The sequence below is a fragment of the Branchiostoma floridae genome, unplaced genomic scaffold (genome assembly GCF_000003815.2).
Source record: "Branchiostoma floridae strain S238N-H82 unplaced genomic scaffold, Bfl_VNyyK Sc7u5tJ_1489, whole genome shotgun sequence".
NCBI classification, from domain to species: domain Eukaryota; kingdom Metazoa; phylum Chordata; class Leptocardii; order Amphioxiformes; family Branchiostomatidae; genus Branchiostoma; species Branchiostoma floridae.
In genome coordinates, this window is record NW_023365728.1 from 169,730 (window position 1) to 188,624 (window position 18,895).

General features: G+C 47.3%; 1 protein-coding gene across 1 annotated transcript; it reads right to left on the bottom strand.

Annotated features, from left to right (window-relative positions):
- Positions 1-1,326: 1,326 nt before the first annotated feature.
- LOC118407829 (sex comb on midleg-like protein 2) lies at positions 1,327-18,406 on the bottom strand. Its single transcript, XM_035808368.1, has 17 exons — positions 18,158-18,406; positions 17,702-17,772; positions 15,834-15,863; positions 15,132-15,236; positions 14,624-14,753; positions 14,081-14,169; positions 13,518-13,761; positions 12,190-12,357; positions 12,115-12,152; positions 11,871-11,892; positions 11,440-11,646; positions 10,770-10,903; positions 10,630-10,657; positions 10,063-10,185; positions 9,553-9,716; positions 1,980-4,141; positions 1,327-1,894 (listed from the first exon to the last, which is right to left on the bottom strand). Exons 1-16 carry the CDS (start codon positions 18,210-18,212, stop codon positions 4,016-4,018), a joined length of 1,734 nt encoding a protein of 577 aa, XP_035664261.1. The 5' UTR covers positions 18,213-18,406; the 3' UTR covers positions 1,327-1,894; positions 1,980-4,015.
- Between the last annotated feature and the right edge of the window lie 489 nt (positions 18,407-18,895).

Sequence of the window (18,895 nt, forward strand, 5' to 3'; positions counted from 1 at the left end):
GTACAGCGTGGGTCCCCAAGTGTCCGAAGAAAGTGAAGTGGGTTGCACGATGTTTGACTATACAAAGAGTCTACAACCTTAAATCTTATTTTCACTACATAAGTCGGGTAGAAATCACCCATTTTCCCATTATCAGTGAGGGAAAGTTTGACCCACTCCGGGTCCCCGAGCACGGCAACAGTGACAGTGGAAAGTTATCTGACCCATCGTTTACTGTCTTGTTCAGATACAAAATTTGTACTACACACATTCGTTCTGAAAATTCTACCAGTAAGATGAGCTCTACTTATGGCAGAAACTTACATTTGTTTCCGAGTCGTAGCACTAGTACATGACTTCGTTCCCGTCCCGGCTTTGCTTGTTTGTTACACGAGAAACGCGAAACAAACTTAACTGTTACCCGATGTGTGTAGGCTTTACCAGTGCTAGACCAACATCCCACCACAAGATAGCACACCCTGATTATGAACCTAAACGCTTTGAAGGGAAATTGTGCGTTGCATAAGACATATTTTCAATTTTACGGAGAGTTGCATAGCGAGCCGCTGTGAGCCTCGCTCAAAGTGGACCCCAAAATGGCCGACTTCGCTCGTTGCCATGGCGTCCGGAGGGTGGATCACGTGACTGAATAAGCCCTATAGATCTACCAAGGAGCTTTTATCAGCTGATAAAAGCTCCTTGGATCTACAAACCATTTTCGTACCAACCCCATTATCTCATTACTTTCATCATGACGACCGGAAGTTATTCCCCCGGGAGCGGAAACTACGACCTCCCCCATCTCCGGGCCGCGGGAATGTGGGACATCATCACCATGGTAACCGTCTCCTCTTCACTGACATCTGCAGAGGATGCTTGGAAACCTTCCAACAATCTCCAGGCAAGCGGTATTTGGCGTAGTTTCAAGGCCAGGATAAATATAATACCCCAATAATAATCTATATAGCTTTTCCCTTTTGACTATCGTCAGCAGGAAATGGGGCATGTTTTCCGCGACGTTCTGTCGGGTTGCTCAGGTACTGGATAACAAAGTTCTTTGCACACAACCAAGGGTTTCATTTAAGAAGGACGTCTGTCACCTTCCTCAGCGCAAGTCTGACGGGTTCTGTTACGTTCTAGAAGCAGGTGGCGCTGCTAACGTTTGGGGCTGCATCTGTAAGCAGCGCCACCTACCTGCAGTGTGTAACAGAAGCAGTCAGAATTCCCAAGGAAGGTGACAGTCACCAAAACAGCTTGAGGTTATCAACTACATGTGGTTTCATTTGGACTCATTGAAAACAAGTCTATATGGGCAACCATACAGAAAAAAAATAGCAGAGCATGTCTACATGGTGAGATATTTTAATGGTTGTTCTACAGACTACAGTAATGTTTTACTACAGCAGGATTATTCATGTTGAGTTCTTCACCTTCCAGAGTCTGCCCACAAACTACTTTTATGTACAAGAAAGCTGGAGTTTAACAAGGGTTGGAGGCAGTGGTACGTATAGGTTACCTGTACATATACATGCACATGTATACCTGTATGGTGGCAGTCATACATATAGGTTACCTGTACATATACATGCACATGTATACCTGTACGGTGGCAGTCATACATATAGGTTACCTGTACATATACATGCACATGTATACCTGTATGGTGGCAGTCATACATATAGGTTACCTGTACATATACATGCACATGTATACCTGTATGGTGGCAGTCATACATATAGGTTACCTGTACATATACATGCACATGTATACCTGTACGGTGGCAGTCATACATATAGGTTACCTGTACATAGACATGCACATGTATACCTGTACGGTGGCAGTCATACATATAGGTTACCTGTACATATACATGCACATGTATACCTGTATGGTGGCAGTCATACATATAGGTTACCTGTACATAGACATGCACATGTATACCTGTACGGTGGCAGTCATACATATAGGTTACCTGTATAACAGTCGTACGTATAGGTTACCTGTATGGCAGTCTTCTGTCAGAACGTTTGGCACACCCAATATAATACAATATACACATCACAAAGACACGAACTCCGCCTCAAAGCTAGGGCAAGACACAATCTGAAGTGTCCTGGTAAATTTACAGGGGGAGTCAAAAAGTAAATTCCTTTGTTTCAATACAATCTCATTTTTTTCACTGAATGAGTCGAAATATGGCAAAATGTAAATGAAAAGAAGATTTGTGCCTTTACATTTGTGCTAAATTTTAACCCCTTTGATAACAAGTGAGCTTCTTGTAAAATAACTTGGGCTACTTTTTGACTTGCCCAGAACTGCAAGGTGAAAAAAAAGTAAAAACGATTGAAGTATAATTTCTATGGTTACGGTTTTCCACAACTATTTTGTCTACGGATTTGTGCTATACTCTACCACAGAGTGTTGTCAGTAAAATGGCTACAAAACTTTTCCACTGAAGCCCTTCATAACAGGCCTCAATGTAGCTAACCTTAATCTATTACAAATATGATAATATTTATCACATCCCGTGCTGTCTATTTCACCTGGCAGAAAACTGAATGGATCCAAGAATATTCAACATCAAGTCAAAAGCTGGTCATTCAAGAAGATAAAATATTTCCACATTTTGTACATTGATCCAGACTGGCTGATTTTTCATTCACAATCTGTAAGTACCAGGGTACCGAACACAGAGCTCTCTAGCAGTTTTGGTTGCCATTTTCTTGTGGTTTGGGGGATTTCAAAACTTGACAATATTTGCAAGTTATCTTCAATATTAACATTTCTTTGCATGCTCTCAGGATTGCTACAAGAAGTACTTGTAACATCCATCAGTCCCATAGCTTGTAACAGTAGCAAAAATGTACACATTATTGTATTAAAGTTTTACTGCTACACTTAGAATTCCCATTCTAGAAGAATTACACGGATTTGCTGGGATTGATACTTTAAACAGATTGCAACTTTACACACATTCATCACATCCTTAACCAGTCTTTGCTACACCTTTTTCTCATCCAAGTCTTGAGATATTTGGATTATTAAGTGCAGACAAACCTACACTAGTACTACATGCACATAAACATAACATGTGTGCTTATTACTCAAGCTGCCTGTAAAATATATACTGCAAGACTCCAACATGGATGTATGTACCCAATACATCATGTACTGCCCTATGTTTACATGATGTACATGTAACCCACTGTTATTCACTGGCCTTAGCTGAAGCTGTATATATAGGGCTGATATCAACCAGGGTTTACCATGGTGGTCATACTTACAAACTGGGCTTGGAACAAAGGTATAACATATCACTTAGAGCAAAGGTATAACATATAACTTAGCTGACACGACACAGTGTTTTCTGTGGCGCTACGTTGTGATCATGACTGCATGACAATTTCTTAACCATCAACTTTATACAATTACAAACACTGCCGAAGCCATATTGCCATTCTTTACTTAACTGCCAAATGTAGCTGCATATTAGATTACTTACTTATTATAAATAACCAATGCTCCCTTCTACAGGGTTTGTTCAATGTATTTCATTAAAAACATCACATGGTGATTCAAGCCTAAGAACAATACAATTGGTCTATGTTGGTCTACTCGATAAGCTGTTAAAATATTTGCTATTGCGTTGTGCAGGCACCGGAACTCAAACCTTCGGGTGTACTGCATATAAACTAGACTCTACCAGGCTCCACAGGTTGCTGCATAAATAGGAGAAACTGGCCAAATAGACAGACAACATGCCAGAGGAGTTTGCTGTCACCAACTGTTCTCCCCGGCCAGCTATCGCTTTCGTAAGTTATCTGTCTATTGGGCCCATTTCTACTACTTTCCCAGCCACCTGTGGAGCCTGGCGGAGGCCACATATAATTTACATTTCTCCAGACAGAGGTTTCCACCCCAGAATGGAGGGATGACGCAGGAGGGTCCTGGGACAGCCCAGGTGGCGCTCGTGTGGACAGGTGAGCTCTCCTGACGACAGGTGTGGACAGGTGAGCTCTCCTGACGACAGGTGAGCTCAGGTCTTGCCAGTCTTGAGCTTGTCGATGACGTGGCAGAGTTTGAGCGCCGTCCCCAGCTTCAGGCCCATGTACTTCATCATCATGTCACTGTTCAGGAGCAGCAGGGCCTTCCCGTCGATCTCCTGTGGGGGAGGGGGGCAACATGAGAACATTAGGGGGAGGGGGGCAACATGAGAACATTAGGGGGAGGGGGGCGAGAGTTTAGCATGAACCAGTTCACCTGTAAACATGTACTTCATCATCATGTCACTGTTCAGGAGCAGCAGGGCCTTCCCATCGATCTCCTGGGGGGAGGGGGGCAACATGAGAACATTAGGGGGAGGGGGGCAACATGAGAACATTAGGGGCAACAGCAGGGCCTTCCCATCGATCTCCTGGGGGGAGGGGGGCGACATGAGAACATTAGGGGGAGGGGGGCAACATGAGAACATTAGGGGGAGGGGGGCAACATGAGAACATTAGGGGCAACAGCAGGGCCTTCCCGTCTATCTCCTGTGGGGAGGAGGGCAACGTGAGAACATTAGGGGGAGGGGGGCGAGAGTTTAGCATGAAACAGTTCACCTGTAAACATGTACGAGGGGCGTGTAATTAGTAATGGTCCTGACCCATTTCCCATAGCAGGAGATTAATGAAACTTGGCACAGTTATTAGTCTTTCTCTTCATAGGAATCACCCAGAGTTATGCATTTCTCCCATCGTTTGATGCAGCTCTGGACACCGATTTTGTAGGACACCCCAGGTTGGTCCTCCAACTGATGCCTCATCAATGGCACAAGAGGGACGACCAGGTCTGGGAGCTGTTTCCACAGACTTCCAGCCACGTTTGAATTCAGGATGCCAGCGTTTTACAAGGTCATATGATGGGGCATCATCACCATAAGTTTCATTTATTTCATCAAAAGTCTTCTTTGGTGTGCGTCCTTTCAAATACAAAAACCGGATCACTGCGCGACACTCAACTGGTTCCATTTCACACCTGGTCCATTTCGCACCTGACTAAGTTCAAACACCAGTAAATCAGAAACCACAATTAGTTCAGAGCTGTCTTTTGCAACATAACCTATAGAGATATGAATTATTACACATACAAAATTTCATTTAGATCAGACAACTGGAAGTGGGTCAGGACCATTACTTATTGCACGCCCCTCGTACTTCATCATCATGTCACTGTTCAGGAGCAGCAGGGCCTTTCCGTCGATCTCCTGTGGGGGAGGGGGGCAAGAGAGAATACTGTAAATGCAAAGTTTGCTGGGATTTAATTTCGCGGTAGCAGGATAAAGGACTTTTCACGGTGGTCTTAAGTTCGTGGTAGCACGAATCAACATCAGAATGTCCGATCTCCCCGCGGCAGGCTTTTAGCTAGCAATGTGTACAGCCGTACAATGTACGGCCTTCGCAAAAAAAAAAGCAAAATGTACGCCCTGTTTTTTGGATATACGCCTTTGGTACGCCCTTATTTTCCCCCGGAAACTTCGCTCAAAGTTCAAAATTCGCCGATTCCGGCGCACCGAGCCGCCATTTTGGGTGATTCTACCTCAAATCTCGCGCAATCTCGCACTCACTCACATCTCGCGAATCGCGAGAGTCGCACCCCATTGGCCATTTCAGCGTGACGTAGCGCGCCCAGGCGCCATTATTGGTGGAATATCTGATATCCCCGCTGTTTTCACAGGAAAAATCACGCAGGAAAGCGTAAAAACTTTGATTTGTTTACGAAAACACGTCGAATGCCTGAAGTCATTGGTGATAAGTACATGTATAGGATTGTTTTGGAGGTTTTTTTTGCTTGTTTTGTCGGTGGAATGTGGGAAAAACAACAGCTAATGTAACAATGACATACTGGGGAGGGGGCGGTGTCGGCACTGAATTCGTAGAAAATGTTGAACGGAGGTCGCGATTTTTTCACAGTAACTTGAGATATTACTTTTGTTGTAGTCTTTATTTATAAAATATTGATAAATGGATGTTGTTTGTCGAGAAAATTTCGCTTCATTTGCCCTTAGAACACATCTTTTCTGCTATATATTTTCAATGAATTAAATGTTTGTACACATTTTTCTGTACTGTGTAAAGTTAAAACGCTGATGTTACAGGCTACAAGTAACTTTTCAGTGCATTTATTTTCAGCTATGTTCTTAACAGAGTAGATACACAAAAGAAATATAAGATGTACCTGGCAGTCCTGGCTACACTTTCTCCTCTGTTGGTTTGCAGATTTTCTTGTAGACTTCTTTAGCTTGCTGTTGTTATATATGTAACAGTCAAGTTTCACCTTTAGCAGTAAGGTTAATTTACTCTCCCTGATTGTATGTATTAACTCATGAAACATTATATTGTAAGGAATCAGTGTTATATTACTTTAGTGTGGCAGCAAAGACAAAAATTTGGCTATATTCTACTTCAAAATGCAGGAAATAGCATTTCAGAGGCTTTAAATTTCAAAATTTTCCGGGGGAGAATACCCCCAAACCCCCCTACAATGCTCGTGCCTTCGGCGCTCGTCGCGGAGAGTACAACGCATTACAGATGTACACCCTAAAAAAAATTCCTACCTAAAAGCCTGCCCCGCGGTTGTCAGGCGTGCGTACTCTGACTTACAGTTGTTGTAATACATAATTTCTGAAAATAGGGTTGGGACAGTCCATCCTCACTTTGGGACAGTTGAAATTTATTTTTGGGACAATGCTGGGACAGTAGGGAAAAAAGTTAATTTTGAGGCCTGCAAGATTCATCAATTAGAGGGGAAAAAGTCCTTCCCAGAAAGTTTGCCCACCTTTGGAAAGTAAATGTAATTAACAGGTGGAACTTAACATAACCAAGGAAAAGCATTACAACTAATTGGCTTTGAATAAGAAGCATTCATCTTGATCTGACCGTAACCTTGGCAAATATTTGTTTGTAAAGGTTAGCTGCACCTTTCTTTGTTTATGTGTGTTCATGTGCATCTAGTTCTGCCTGAATGATAATCTATTATTATGGTACCTGCATGGTCGTACAGGGGGTATGTACAGAAGACCAGCAATGGTGATTTAATTGGTAGGATTGAACAGAGGACTGGGGAAGACACTCATGTCACTGCGGCCAGACAGTACCAATAATCACAAGACAAGGCTATGTCTATCTGTATAATAGGCTACTACAAACCTACTGGCCATGTTTCAATGTTTTCTTTTGGCTTTGTGCTACTTTGAATAAAATTAAACTCAGACACCGCCAGCTGGTCATGGCCAATTGAAGTGTCTGGTCTGAATATGCCTTTTATCTTGGTTAGGAGCCGGTAACATTTCCCCATGGTTAGGAGCCGGTAACATTTCCCCATGGTTAGGAGCCGGTAACATTTCCCCATGGTTAGGAGCCGGTAACATTTCCCCATGGTTAGGAGCCGGTAACATTTCCCCATGGTTAGGAGCCGGTAACATTTCCCCATGGTTAGGAGCCGGTAACATTTCCCCATGGTTAGGAGCCGGTAACATTTCCCCATGGTTATAGGAGCCGGTAACATTTCCCCATGGTTAGGAGCCGGTAACATTTCCCCATGGTTAGGAGCCGGTAACATTTCCCCATGGTTAGGAGCCGGTAACATTTCCCCATGGTTAGGAGCCGGTAACATTTCCCCATGGTTAGGAGCCGGTAACATTTCCCCATGGTTAGGAGCCGGTAACATTTCCCCATGGTTAGGAGCCGGTAACATTTCCCCATGGTTAGGAGCCGGTAACATTTCCCCATGGTTAGGAGCCGGTAACATTTCTCCATGCAATAGTGCATGCTCAGATGATTCATTTGGACATGGGTTATCAGAGGTGGCGGCACGAAATTTCGTATGGGGGGGCGAACTTTACTGACAGAATTTGCAGCACATGTAGCGCCGAATCCTAGGGGGGTCCGGGGGGCATGCTCCCCCGAGAAAATTTGAAATCTTGACCCTCTAAAACGCCATTTCCTGCGTTTTGACGGGCAAATTTTGCTGCCAGACTAAGCTAGATCTGATGGCAATTCTGTTAGAAAGACACATGGTTTTTAATAGCGAGGGCGATGCCCACAAGATATTTTCATGATTTCGAGTACCGAAGGTGCGAGCTGTCGCAAGGTTGGTCGGGGAAATTTCGAAATCTGCACCCTCTGAAACGTCATTTTCTGTATTTTTAGGGACAAGTTTTGCTGGCAGACTATGCTAAATCTAATGTCATTTTTGTCAAAGAAAGAAATTGTTTGAGGGCGATGACCCACACAAATTTTCACCATGTCGTTGTGAGCGCCCGAGGTGCAAGTTATCGCTAGGGAGATCCGGAGAAAATTTTGAAATCTTGACCGTCTGAAACGACATTTCCTGCATTTGGGGGCCACATTCTGCTTGTAAACTAAGCTAAGTACGATAGTTAAATTAATTCAGTTTAAAAGATTTCTGAGAGCGACACTCCCGCAACATATTGTCCTGCGCCGAAGACGAGGGCTGTCATAAGGGAGGTCTGGCGAAATTTTGAAATCGGGATTCTCTGAAACGCCATTAATTGCATTTTCGGGGGTAAATTTTGCCGTAAGACTAGCTTGATTTAATGAAATTTCCATCATCAAAAAAATACACAAGGGTTCAGCATACTTTTTAGGGGGGGCGACGCCCCCCAACATATTTTCCGGGGGGCACCGGCCCCCCCTGCCCCCCCGGTGCCGCCGCCACTGGAACTTTATACCACCCTGTTGGATGGTCACTCTCGTACACCTCTCCACTGTCAACCCTGTGCCTTCCCTAGGCTACCTGAGTCATGACATATCAAGACAGCCTTCTCACTGAGACCCCTATCACCTCTACATCAGCCTGAGCCTAGCTGATTGCTACATATTGTAAGGTTGACTGCAAGCCAAATCATGCATTCAGTAGCAGATCTGCCTTCATCCAAGACACATGATCATGAAGGCTTTGATTTTCGTTCATTCACATGCAAGGCTCCATATCAGGGCTCGAAGTTAACTATGTCCCGATGTCCCGGAGCCACTAAAATTTAGGCCGGGACAACTGAAAAATCTTTTTGGGACACTTTTGGGACAATAGGAAAATAATCAACGAATCAACATCAGAATGTCCGATCTCCCCGCGCCCCGCGGTTGTCAGGCGTGCGTACTCTGACTTACAGTTGTTGTAATACTTATAATTTCTGAAAATAGGGTTGGGACAGTCCATCCTCACTTCGGGACAGTTGAAATTTATTTTTGGGACAATGCTGGGACAGTAGGGAAAAAAGTTAATTTTGAGGCCTGAACAAACAAACAAACGTACCTGTTTGCGGAACAGTTCTGCGTACTGTGCCAGTGCCGGGTCGGCGTGGCGGATGTAATGTAACACAAACAAACAAACAAACAAACGTACCTGTTTGCGGAACAGTTCTGCGTACTGTGCGAGCGCCGGGTCGGCATGCCGGATGTAATGTAACACAAACAAACAAACAAACGTACCTGTTTGCGGAACAGTTCTGCGTACTGTGCGAGCGCCGGGTCGGCGTGCCGGATGTAATGTAACACAAACAAACAAACGTACCTGTTTGCGGAACAGTTCTGCGTACTGCGCGAGCGCCGGGTCGGCGTGCCGGATGTAATGTAACACCTCCTCCAGGCTCCAGTCGCCGGGGTCCCGGTCTCCGCGCGCCGGGTTCTCGAACGAGCGATACTCGGCTCCGACTACTGTGGTGGTGGAACTGGCGGCTGTACAACACAGGAACATTTTTAAGATCTAAACAACATGTCTGACAGAAATGTAGAATGCAAACCACATAAAACATTCAACAGTGATTTTTCCTATTTCAAAGTACATTTCAACTGTCCCAAATACTGAGATCACCAGGAGGGTACACTGACAGCTATGTGCAAAGTATTACATGTACACGACAGCTATGTGCAAAGCGTTACATGTACACGACAGCTATGTGCAAAGCGTTACATGTACACGACAGCTATGTGCAAAGCGTTACATGTACACGACAGCTATGTGCAAAGCGTTACATGTACACGACAAAAGAACAGAAACGAAGAATGTCCCTGTCGGGCTGACCTTCTGTGGTGACCCTTCGCTGCATGCGCGGGGCCTTCGGTGGGTGGTGGGCGTCGCCCGAGTCAGCTGACCACCGCCGCTTCGTGGCAGGGCGAGAACTGCTGTCGGAGACCTCCGGATCATCTGTGAACAGACGGTGTGAGACATTAGCGTGGGGTCATAGGCTCAACGGCGTGTGTTTGGCCCAAAAACTACAGGCCCTGCGTTCAATCTTCTGATGCCACCGATTTTGGGCCCAGGGGAAAGGCACTGAACACGACTTTCCTCACTTCACTCAGGTGAAAATGAGTACCTAACTAAGGCCCTCGGTTAGGACGTTAAATGGATTTCCTGTGTTTGAGGAGCAGACACAGCACGTTAAAGAACCCGCCACATCGAAAAGAGTTCCTTTCTGGTTTAAGTGGATCAAATATATCTGTCTGGATATGCACCTCTTCCGTTCAGTTCAAGTGTTATGTCATGAGGAAGTTTACTGGACGGACCAACCAACCAAGCAACCAACCAAGCAACCAACCAAGCAACCAACCAAGCAACCAACCAACCAACCAACCAACCAAACAAACAAACCTCTCCTAGTGCACTTGCTGCAGGGCCCCTGCATGGGTGTGGAGGAGAAGAGGTTCTCACAGCATTCCAGCCGCTCACACAAACAAACAAACAAACAAACAAACAAACAAACCTCTCCTAGTGCACTTGCTGCAAGGCCCCTGCATGGGTGTGGAGGAGAAGAGGTTCTCACAGCACTCCAGCCGCTCACACAGCTGCTCGAGGTACCGCAGCACTGCTGACGCTGTCTCACAGCTGGGCAGGGTGCAGCTCTGGGTCTGGCCGCCGACTGTGGCTGTTAGGGAACGGAACAAAACATGTCGGTTTGGGGAGGAACAAAACATAGAGTCAGATATAAACTCTGGGTCTGGGGAGGGACAAAACATGTCAGATGTAAACTCTGGGTCTGGGGAGGGACAAACATGTCAGATGTAAACTCTGGGTCTGGGGAGGGACAAACATGTCAGATGTAAACTCTGGGTCTGGGGAGGGACAAAACATGTCAGATATAAACTCTGGGTCTGGGGAGGGACAAAACATGTCAGATATAAGCTCTGGGTCTGGTTTCCTACTGTGGCTGGGAGGGAAGGTAACAAAGGCAAGGTCCATCACAGTAGTCCCTTACCAAAGGCAGAGGATGCTGAAACATCTGACCGTTACTTCTCCTTGCCACTTAGTCCCAAACATGACTGGGTCTCTACCCCCTCGTGTTTCATGACGTGCATAAACTTTCTGATCCAGATGGCTGTCTTGATTACGGATGCTCTAGTGGCAGTCGATGCAATTAACAAACAAACGAACAACCAAACAAACAAACAAACAAACATGTACCTGACACCACCACCCTGCCCGGACTCTGTCCCTGCTTGATGAGGCCGAACACCACCCGTTGCTGAATGGCACAGTCGATGCACCCCTGTGTGACCTCACGCATCACGTGACTTGGCAGGGCGGGGCCAAACTGGGAGGGCAGGTCCACTAGCTTACGGGGGTTCAGGTACGGCCCTGTGTCACAGCCGTAGTTTGTGTACACACACACTGCAAAATACAGAACAATATGTATTGTTAAAACAACAACAAAAGCCAGGTATCACAGCCGTAGTTTGTGTACACGCACACTGCAAATACAGAAAAATATGTTGTAAAAAAGGTATCACAAGCAGTAGTTTGCTTTCACATACACCGCAAATACATAACTGTATATCTTGAGAGATCTCTACTGTATTCTGTTATATACTGTTTTGAGTGTGTATGGTACTTACTGGACAGTGTTCTAGGCGTGCTTGTGTCTGTACTCACTAGAAAGTGTTCTGGGTGTGCTTGTGTCTGTACTCACTAGAAAGTGTTCTAGGCGTGCTTGTGTCTGTACTCACTAGAAAGTGTTCTAGGCGTGCTTGTGTCTGTACTCACTAGAAAGTGTTCTAGGCGTGCTTGTGTCTGTACTCACTAGAAAGTGTCCTAGGCGTGCTTGTGTCTGTACTCACTAGAAAGTGTCCTAGGCGTGCTTGTGTCCGGCTCCACCACGGTAACGTTAGGAGACGGAGGTTTGTCCTGTACAGACGGTAACGTTAGGAGACGGAGGTTTGTCCTGTACAGAAGACGTGTCGCTCGCCGCGTCAGAGTCGCCCTGGAACAGTGAGGACGACTTCCGTTTCCTCTTCCCTTCTGAGGAGGAGGCGGTTGCCATGGCGTCCTTGTCTCTGGAGGGAGGTGGGGGAGGGGGGATGGGTCTGCGCATCCCGGCACTCACTGGAACAACAACAACAACACAGTAAACAACACTGTTTAACGTACAGGGGAACAACAACAACAACAACAACAACAACACAGTAAACAACACTGTTTAACGTACGGGGGAGGGGGGATGGGTCTGCACATCCCTGCACTTACTGGAACAACAACAACAACAACAACAACACATTGTTGGCATCCGTCTGTCTCGGAAGACAATGGTAGGCGGACAGGTTTAAGGCGACACGTCTGCCAGGCCTGCACTTGGGTTTTTAAGGTGAAGGAGGGGTGTGCACGTCCTTCTCCACCCTCTCGTCCACTGGTGCACTAGTCCTATTGGGGCAACTGTATGCAACGTGTAAGACGGCCCCAGCAGATGCAGGTTTGTTGTTTGGAGTTTCCGTCTCCTAGGAGGACTTCCGACCAAGGATGTAAGGGGTTCCTCCTACCCCTGACTCATGTGTCATGGCGGGTGCGTCATGCCCGAACATGCCCCTATGGCCTGTCACCACAACAAAGGCCTGTCACTGCCACTAGCCGCAGCTATGTACTCATTTACACCTGAGTTAGGTGAGGAAAGTCGTGTAAAGTGCCTTTCCCAAGGGCACAAGATCGGTGACACGGCAAGCGGATTTGAACCCCAGACCTCTCGGGCCTGAGACCAACGCGCTCCCGATCGTGCCAAGCAGTCCCACTGCAGTAAACAATACTGTGTAACATACGGGGGATGGGTCTGCAAATCCCGGCACTCACTGGAACAACAACAACAACAACACAGTAAACAACACTGTTTAACATAGGGGGTGGGGGGCACTTACTGGGACAACAATAATGCAGTAAGCAATACTGTGTAGAGGTGAGGGGCAGGGTTGGGTCAACAGCTTTTGGTCCAAGCTGAAACTACCCAAAGCCTATTGCATGTGACCTGAAGAAATGTCTAGTAGTTACTATAGGACACGTTTCCTAAGTCTCGGGCTATTTCAGGGTCAGAAGACTGACCAAAAGCTTGTTGGTAAGAGCTTTTTTGTGTAGAAATAGTTAATGACACACCCCGACCTTTATTTCCGGGGCGGCTGCAGGTTCTTGATAGGATCATTTTGTGTGTACAGAATGTAAGTACAGAGATAACATTCACAATATTCCCCACGAGTAGACATAATGTTACTGACATCGCTGACCTTTGTTCCCCGGGGGCTGCAGGTTGTGTCCACTGAGCGCGCACCAGCCCACCGGGAAGATGTCCCTGTTGTCGTAGTCGCACCAGTAGTCGAACGCGCCGAGCCACCCGTCGAACGTCACGTGGATTCTCTTCCCGTCCACCGCGCCGATCGTGGCCGGACAGATCAGCTGCGGGTTCTTACGGTCGACTGCTTCCAGCTTCATCCCGACTTCAAACGCGTTGGACTTGGGACAGGGGGGCTCCTGAGGAAAAACAAACTGTTTTATAACAACAGCCTCAAACATGTAGGACTTGGGGCAGGGGGTTCCTGGGGAAAAAAGTAGATTAGAAGTAAAGTAATTTAGAATTTTTGAGTTCGCAGTGAAGAGGTAATAAGTATCAAACCACTGCAAAAATGTTAAGACTTACAGTAGCTCAGAGAACCATCTGTAATCTGTACACTGGAGAAAACTGTCTGACTTAGGAACAAGTGTTCACCCTCTGGAATATCCTGGCAGGGGCCATCTCTGCTCCATTGTGTAGGGTTTATGGTTATGGTAAGGGTAAGGAACAAGTGTTCACCTTCTGGAATATCCTGGCAGGAGCCATCTCTGCTCCGTTCAGCGTTCTCAGCAGGAACATCGGCCAGGACGAGGCGTTCATCCGGAAACCTGCAACATGACAACATGTACAGCTTTAGGGAGAAAACATTTTCGAACGCCTTTTGCAAAAAAGTACAATGGAGATTTCTGCAGTTAAGGAAAAAGCAGCACGTAAGTATGTGTTGTATGGTCTGAGTCAAAAACAGCTGACAAACAGCTAAGTTCTTTTACACATTTTTAACTGAGGATCTAGAATTACCCAAACATGTGCTGTAGGCATTATGGACTGACTTTTCTCAAGTTAGATACTTTCAATTCAGTTTTACTGTACATGTACAACCATGCAGACTGCCTGCACTTTGTATGAGTGTCCCTAGGTGGCAGTGCTGCACAGTGTACCCACCCAGTGGCGGCTGCAGCAGCCCGACCTACTGTTCTCAGGGTTAGGGTTATTTCACAGATCAGTTTTACTGCCTGCAGTTTGTATCAGTATCACTAGGTGGCAGTGCTGCACAGTACCCACCCAGCGGAGGCTGCAGCAGCCCGCCCTGCTGCTCACAGGTGCCGATCGGCTTCAGGTCGTTCGAGTCCACCAGACGCCAGAAATCGTTTTTATCGTCGCTGCCGTCCAGCCGCAGTCGCAGCCTCGGGCCCTGCGGATTACAGACATCAGAGACCTTCAGAGGTGACCAGTATTGACATAAACTTTACAGGATTCACATGGTCCATCATATCTCTGGGAAGAGCGGCTACGGCCGACAGAGCTACTTCCAGTATAAATAAAGGTCATTGATTGATTGATTGATGCCACAAAATAGGAAATAAGGTGTATTTCATTTTCTACTTCATTTATTAAACAACATTTACATTATCACTCGTGGACAAGCATCTGGGGCTTGAAAAGGGCTTGACAAAAAACAACTCCATAAACTAACTGTACCATTCTTCTTGTTTCTTTAGCATTTAAATCTGCGAGAAGTTATCAGTACTACATGGACGCCACAAACGAACAGAAACGGTTTTGGCCGTACCTGCATCCCGATCACCGTGGCAACGCAGGTGGAGGACAGGTTCCGAGGGTCGCGCGCCTCCAGCTTCATCCCGACCTTGAACTCATTCGGAGGTGGGTAAACGGCCTGAAGGTCGACAGGTGGAACAGTGTGAAACTGTGTCAGTCTTCCTCACACAAAACCACAAAACTACAGCAAGTCTCAAGCAGCTAGGAGGGGTGGGTACCGGTACAGGGTACTGGTATGGAAATGGTTAATGGTACTGGTATGGAAATGGTACAGGGTACTGGTATGGAAATGGTTAATGGTACTGGTATGGAACCGGTATTTCTGTATCTGTATCTGTAAAACTATCTGTATCTATATATCCGGTACAACCGCCATTTGGCGTAACACACCAGCTTCGCAGGCACGCGGTGTGGCAGCAGCTTGTTATATTACACTGAACGATCCGTCACACCTAACTATTTCTTGCTGAAGCAGAAAAAAACTTGCTTGACCAATTTTGGACCAATTAGAAAATAGACAGTATGGTTACTGTAGTGATTGGTCAGAATGTGCACTCACAGAGACCTGTATTTGTGTCTGTCTAAACTATGATACAGTGCTGCTGAGAACTGTTCTGCTACAATCCAGGTTCTCTGTACCAGTGCCCACCCCTAAACAATGCACAAAGGGAAATGGTGCTGTTTGCTGCTGTAAGAAGTAAGCGGCACAGCTCACCTTGTCGGCCCCCGGTATCACACGGGCTCTCTGTGGGTGAGAGAGGCACTGGTGTGGGGAAGGTTTAGATGGATCCTCAACCCTACCCCACCCCAGGGGCACTGGTGTGGGGAGGGCTCAGATAACCCTGACCCCACCCCAGGGGCACTGGTGTGGGGAGGGCTCAGATAACCCTACCCCACCCCAGGGGCACTGGTGTGGGGAGGGCTCAGATAACCCTACCCCACCCCAGGGGCACTGGTGTGGGGAGGGCTAAGACAACCCTACCCCACCTCAGGGGAGGCACTGGTGTGGGGAGGGCTCAGATAACCCTAACCCCACCCCAGGGGCACTGGTGTGGGGAGCGTTAAGATGTATCCTCAACCCTACCCCACCCCAGGGGCACTGGTGTGGGGAGGGTTTAGATGTATCCTCAACCCCACCTCACCCCACACCTACGGACTCAAGATTTCTGTTGTCTTTTGTTAATTTTTCTTTTCCACTTTTTTGATGGGCAAATCTAAGATTGCACGTTTTATATGATGATCAGTTTATCCTAACCCCACCCCAGGGACACTGGTGTGGGGAGGGCTCAGATAACCCTAACCCCACCCCAGGGGCACTGGTGTGGGGAGGGCTCAGATAACCCTACCCCACCCCAGGGGCACTGGTGTGGGGAGGGCTCAGATAACCCTAACCCCACCCCAGGGGCACTGGTGTGGGGAGGGCTCAGATAACCCTACCCCACCCCAGGGGCACTGGTGTGGGGAGGGTTAAGATGTATCCTCAACCCTACCCCACCCCAGGTGCACTGGTGTGGGGAGGGTTTAGATGGATCCTCAACCCTACCCCACCCCAGGGGCACTGGTGTGGGGAGGGTTTAGATGGATCCTCAACCCTACCCCACCCCAGGGGCACTGGTGTGGGGAGGGCTCAGATAACCCTACCCCACCCCAGGGGCACTGGTGTGTGGAGGGCTCAGATAACCCTACCCCACCCCAGGGGCACTGGTGTGGGGAGGGTTTAGATGTATCCTCAACCCTACCCCACCCCAGGGGCACTGGTGTGGGGAGGGTTTAGATGGATCCTCAACCCTACCCCACCCCACACCTACGGACTCAAGATTTCTGTTGTCTTTTGTTAATTTTTCTTTTCCACTTTTTTGATGGGCAAATCTTAGATATTGAATGTTTTATATGCATGCAAACATGCATATAAAACATCATATGCATGTTTTATATGATGATAAGTTTATCCCATGGCCATAAGGACAGTGGGCTGTTATCCACTGTGTTTAGGACACGTAACTGGAAGGCAGAGTCCAACACTCTCCTCCCACCACCTTTTACATCCCCAACTGAAATTGGGTACCCATTTTTACACCTAGGTGGAGTGAAGAAAGTCGTTTACAATGCCTTTCCCAACGGCACAATTTTGGTGGCAAATTGTCAGACTCAGAGGACGGCTCCAGACTTCTGGGCCAAGTCATCAAGATGCCTTGTTTCAAACAGAACCACACAAAATGGCCGGGGCTGTGTCATCCTGAAGGTGGGAGGGGGGCAGGGCTAAGATACATCAGAGGCAGAAGCAATTGTCAGTAAACTCCTGTTGTTTTGAAGAGTTCAGCATTAAACAGTCGCAGCTAAACTATTCTGCTTGTACAAATAGATTACATTTGGGAAAGCAAAATTGCATGCAGATATTTCAGTTTGGGCTAGCCTTGAAAAGTTTAAGCAATTTCAAGATGTGACAAGCATCTCTGTGCCGTTGCCATGCAAATATCATTCAGCACAGCAAAGCTTCTCTCTGCATGCTCTCTTCTCATCAGCATTGGACCTCTAACGTTATTGCTACTACTGCAGGAAGCTGTACACATGTTAGAGTCTCACCTGTTTGAAGCAGTGCTGCGGAGCTGCCACCGCGCCCGTCTCACGCAGGTACTCCCCCCAGGAGAAGTTACCTGGTACACAAACAAACAACAGGTCAACAAACAACAACATCAGCTTCTGAATCTGAAATGGCCGGATGTTGGTAATCCAACAGGCCCTCCGCAAGCGAACGGATGGCGTTTTCGGTGTTCGAATCCCCTCATGTGTGGGGACCAATCAGCGCTGTTGTCCAAAATTTGGACAATTCCAGACATTAGAGATGTCAAGGTCCCCAGACAGAATAGCAGAGAAGCGACTGCTTATTTTTTTTTAAATGTATAATAAAAATTGGAGCGAGAAGCGACTGTACATATATAACCATTGAAGTGAACTGCTATCCGGATGGTACCCGGACACAGTCAGACTGACTCGTAAGAACGGCTAAAGTGCTAGTGGAATCATTATGGTCATCATTACCCTGAGAGTACATGTTGACGGGTGAGTAAGGATCATGGTTACCCTGAGAGTACATGTTGACGGGTGTTGGGTGTCGCCCCCGCGGCTTGTGCGGACGACCTTCCTTGTCCTTCCCTTCGCTCTTCTCTTCCACGCGGCGCTGGAACAACGCCAGGCAGTCCCGGCTGCACAGCCGCTTCACCTCACCTTCGACCTCCAGCGTCTCGGGGTTCTTCACGACCTTGTCACAGATGGGACAGGTGCCCTGGGGGACAGAACACACAAGGTCACCGATGTCAAACAGGAAAGGTGAGGGGGGAGGGGGGCAGAACAAGACTCCAGTAACTCGGGGTTCTTCACGACCTTGTCACAGATGGGACAGGTGCCCTGCGGGAGGGGTGGCAGAACACACAAGGTCACCAATGTCAAACAGGAGAGGTGAGGGGGGAGGGGGGCAGAACAAGGTTACTGATGTCAAACAGGAAAGGTGAGGGGGGAGGGGGGCAGAACAAGACTCCAGTAACTCGGGGTTCTTCACGACCTTGTCACAGATGGGACAGGTGCCCTGGGGGAGGGGGGCAGAACACACAAGGTCACCAATGTCAAACAGGAGAGGTGAGGGGGGAGGGGGGCAGAACAAGGTTACTGATGACGTCATAAAAACCTCATACAAAAAAGGGAGAGGGCTCCCTCATTCACAGGGCCGCCAGCTTGATGTGCCCATAGCAACAGGTGCATTAATTAGGTATGCAGTACAGA

Excerpts from the sequence above, each read along its gene's own strand:
- LOC118407829 (XM_035808368.1), bottom strand. The coding sequence starts at position 18,212 with ATGTACTCTCAGGGTAACCATGATCCTTACTCACCCGTCAACATGTAC. Across the intron at positions 15,237-15,833 it reads TGATACCGGGGGCCGACAAG|GCCGTTTACCCACCTCCGAA; the intron begins GTGAGCTGTGCC and ends GTCGACCTTCAG. Across the intron at positions 14,754-15,131 it reads CCACGGTGATCGGGATGCAG|GGCCCGAGGCTGCGACTGCG; the intron begins GTACGGCCAAAA and ends TGTAATCCGCAG.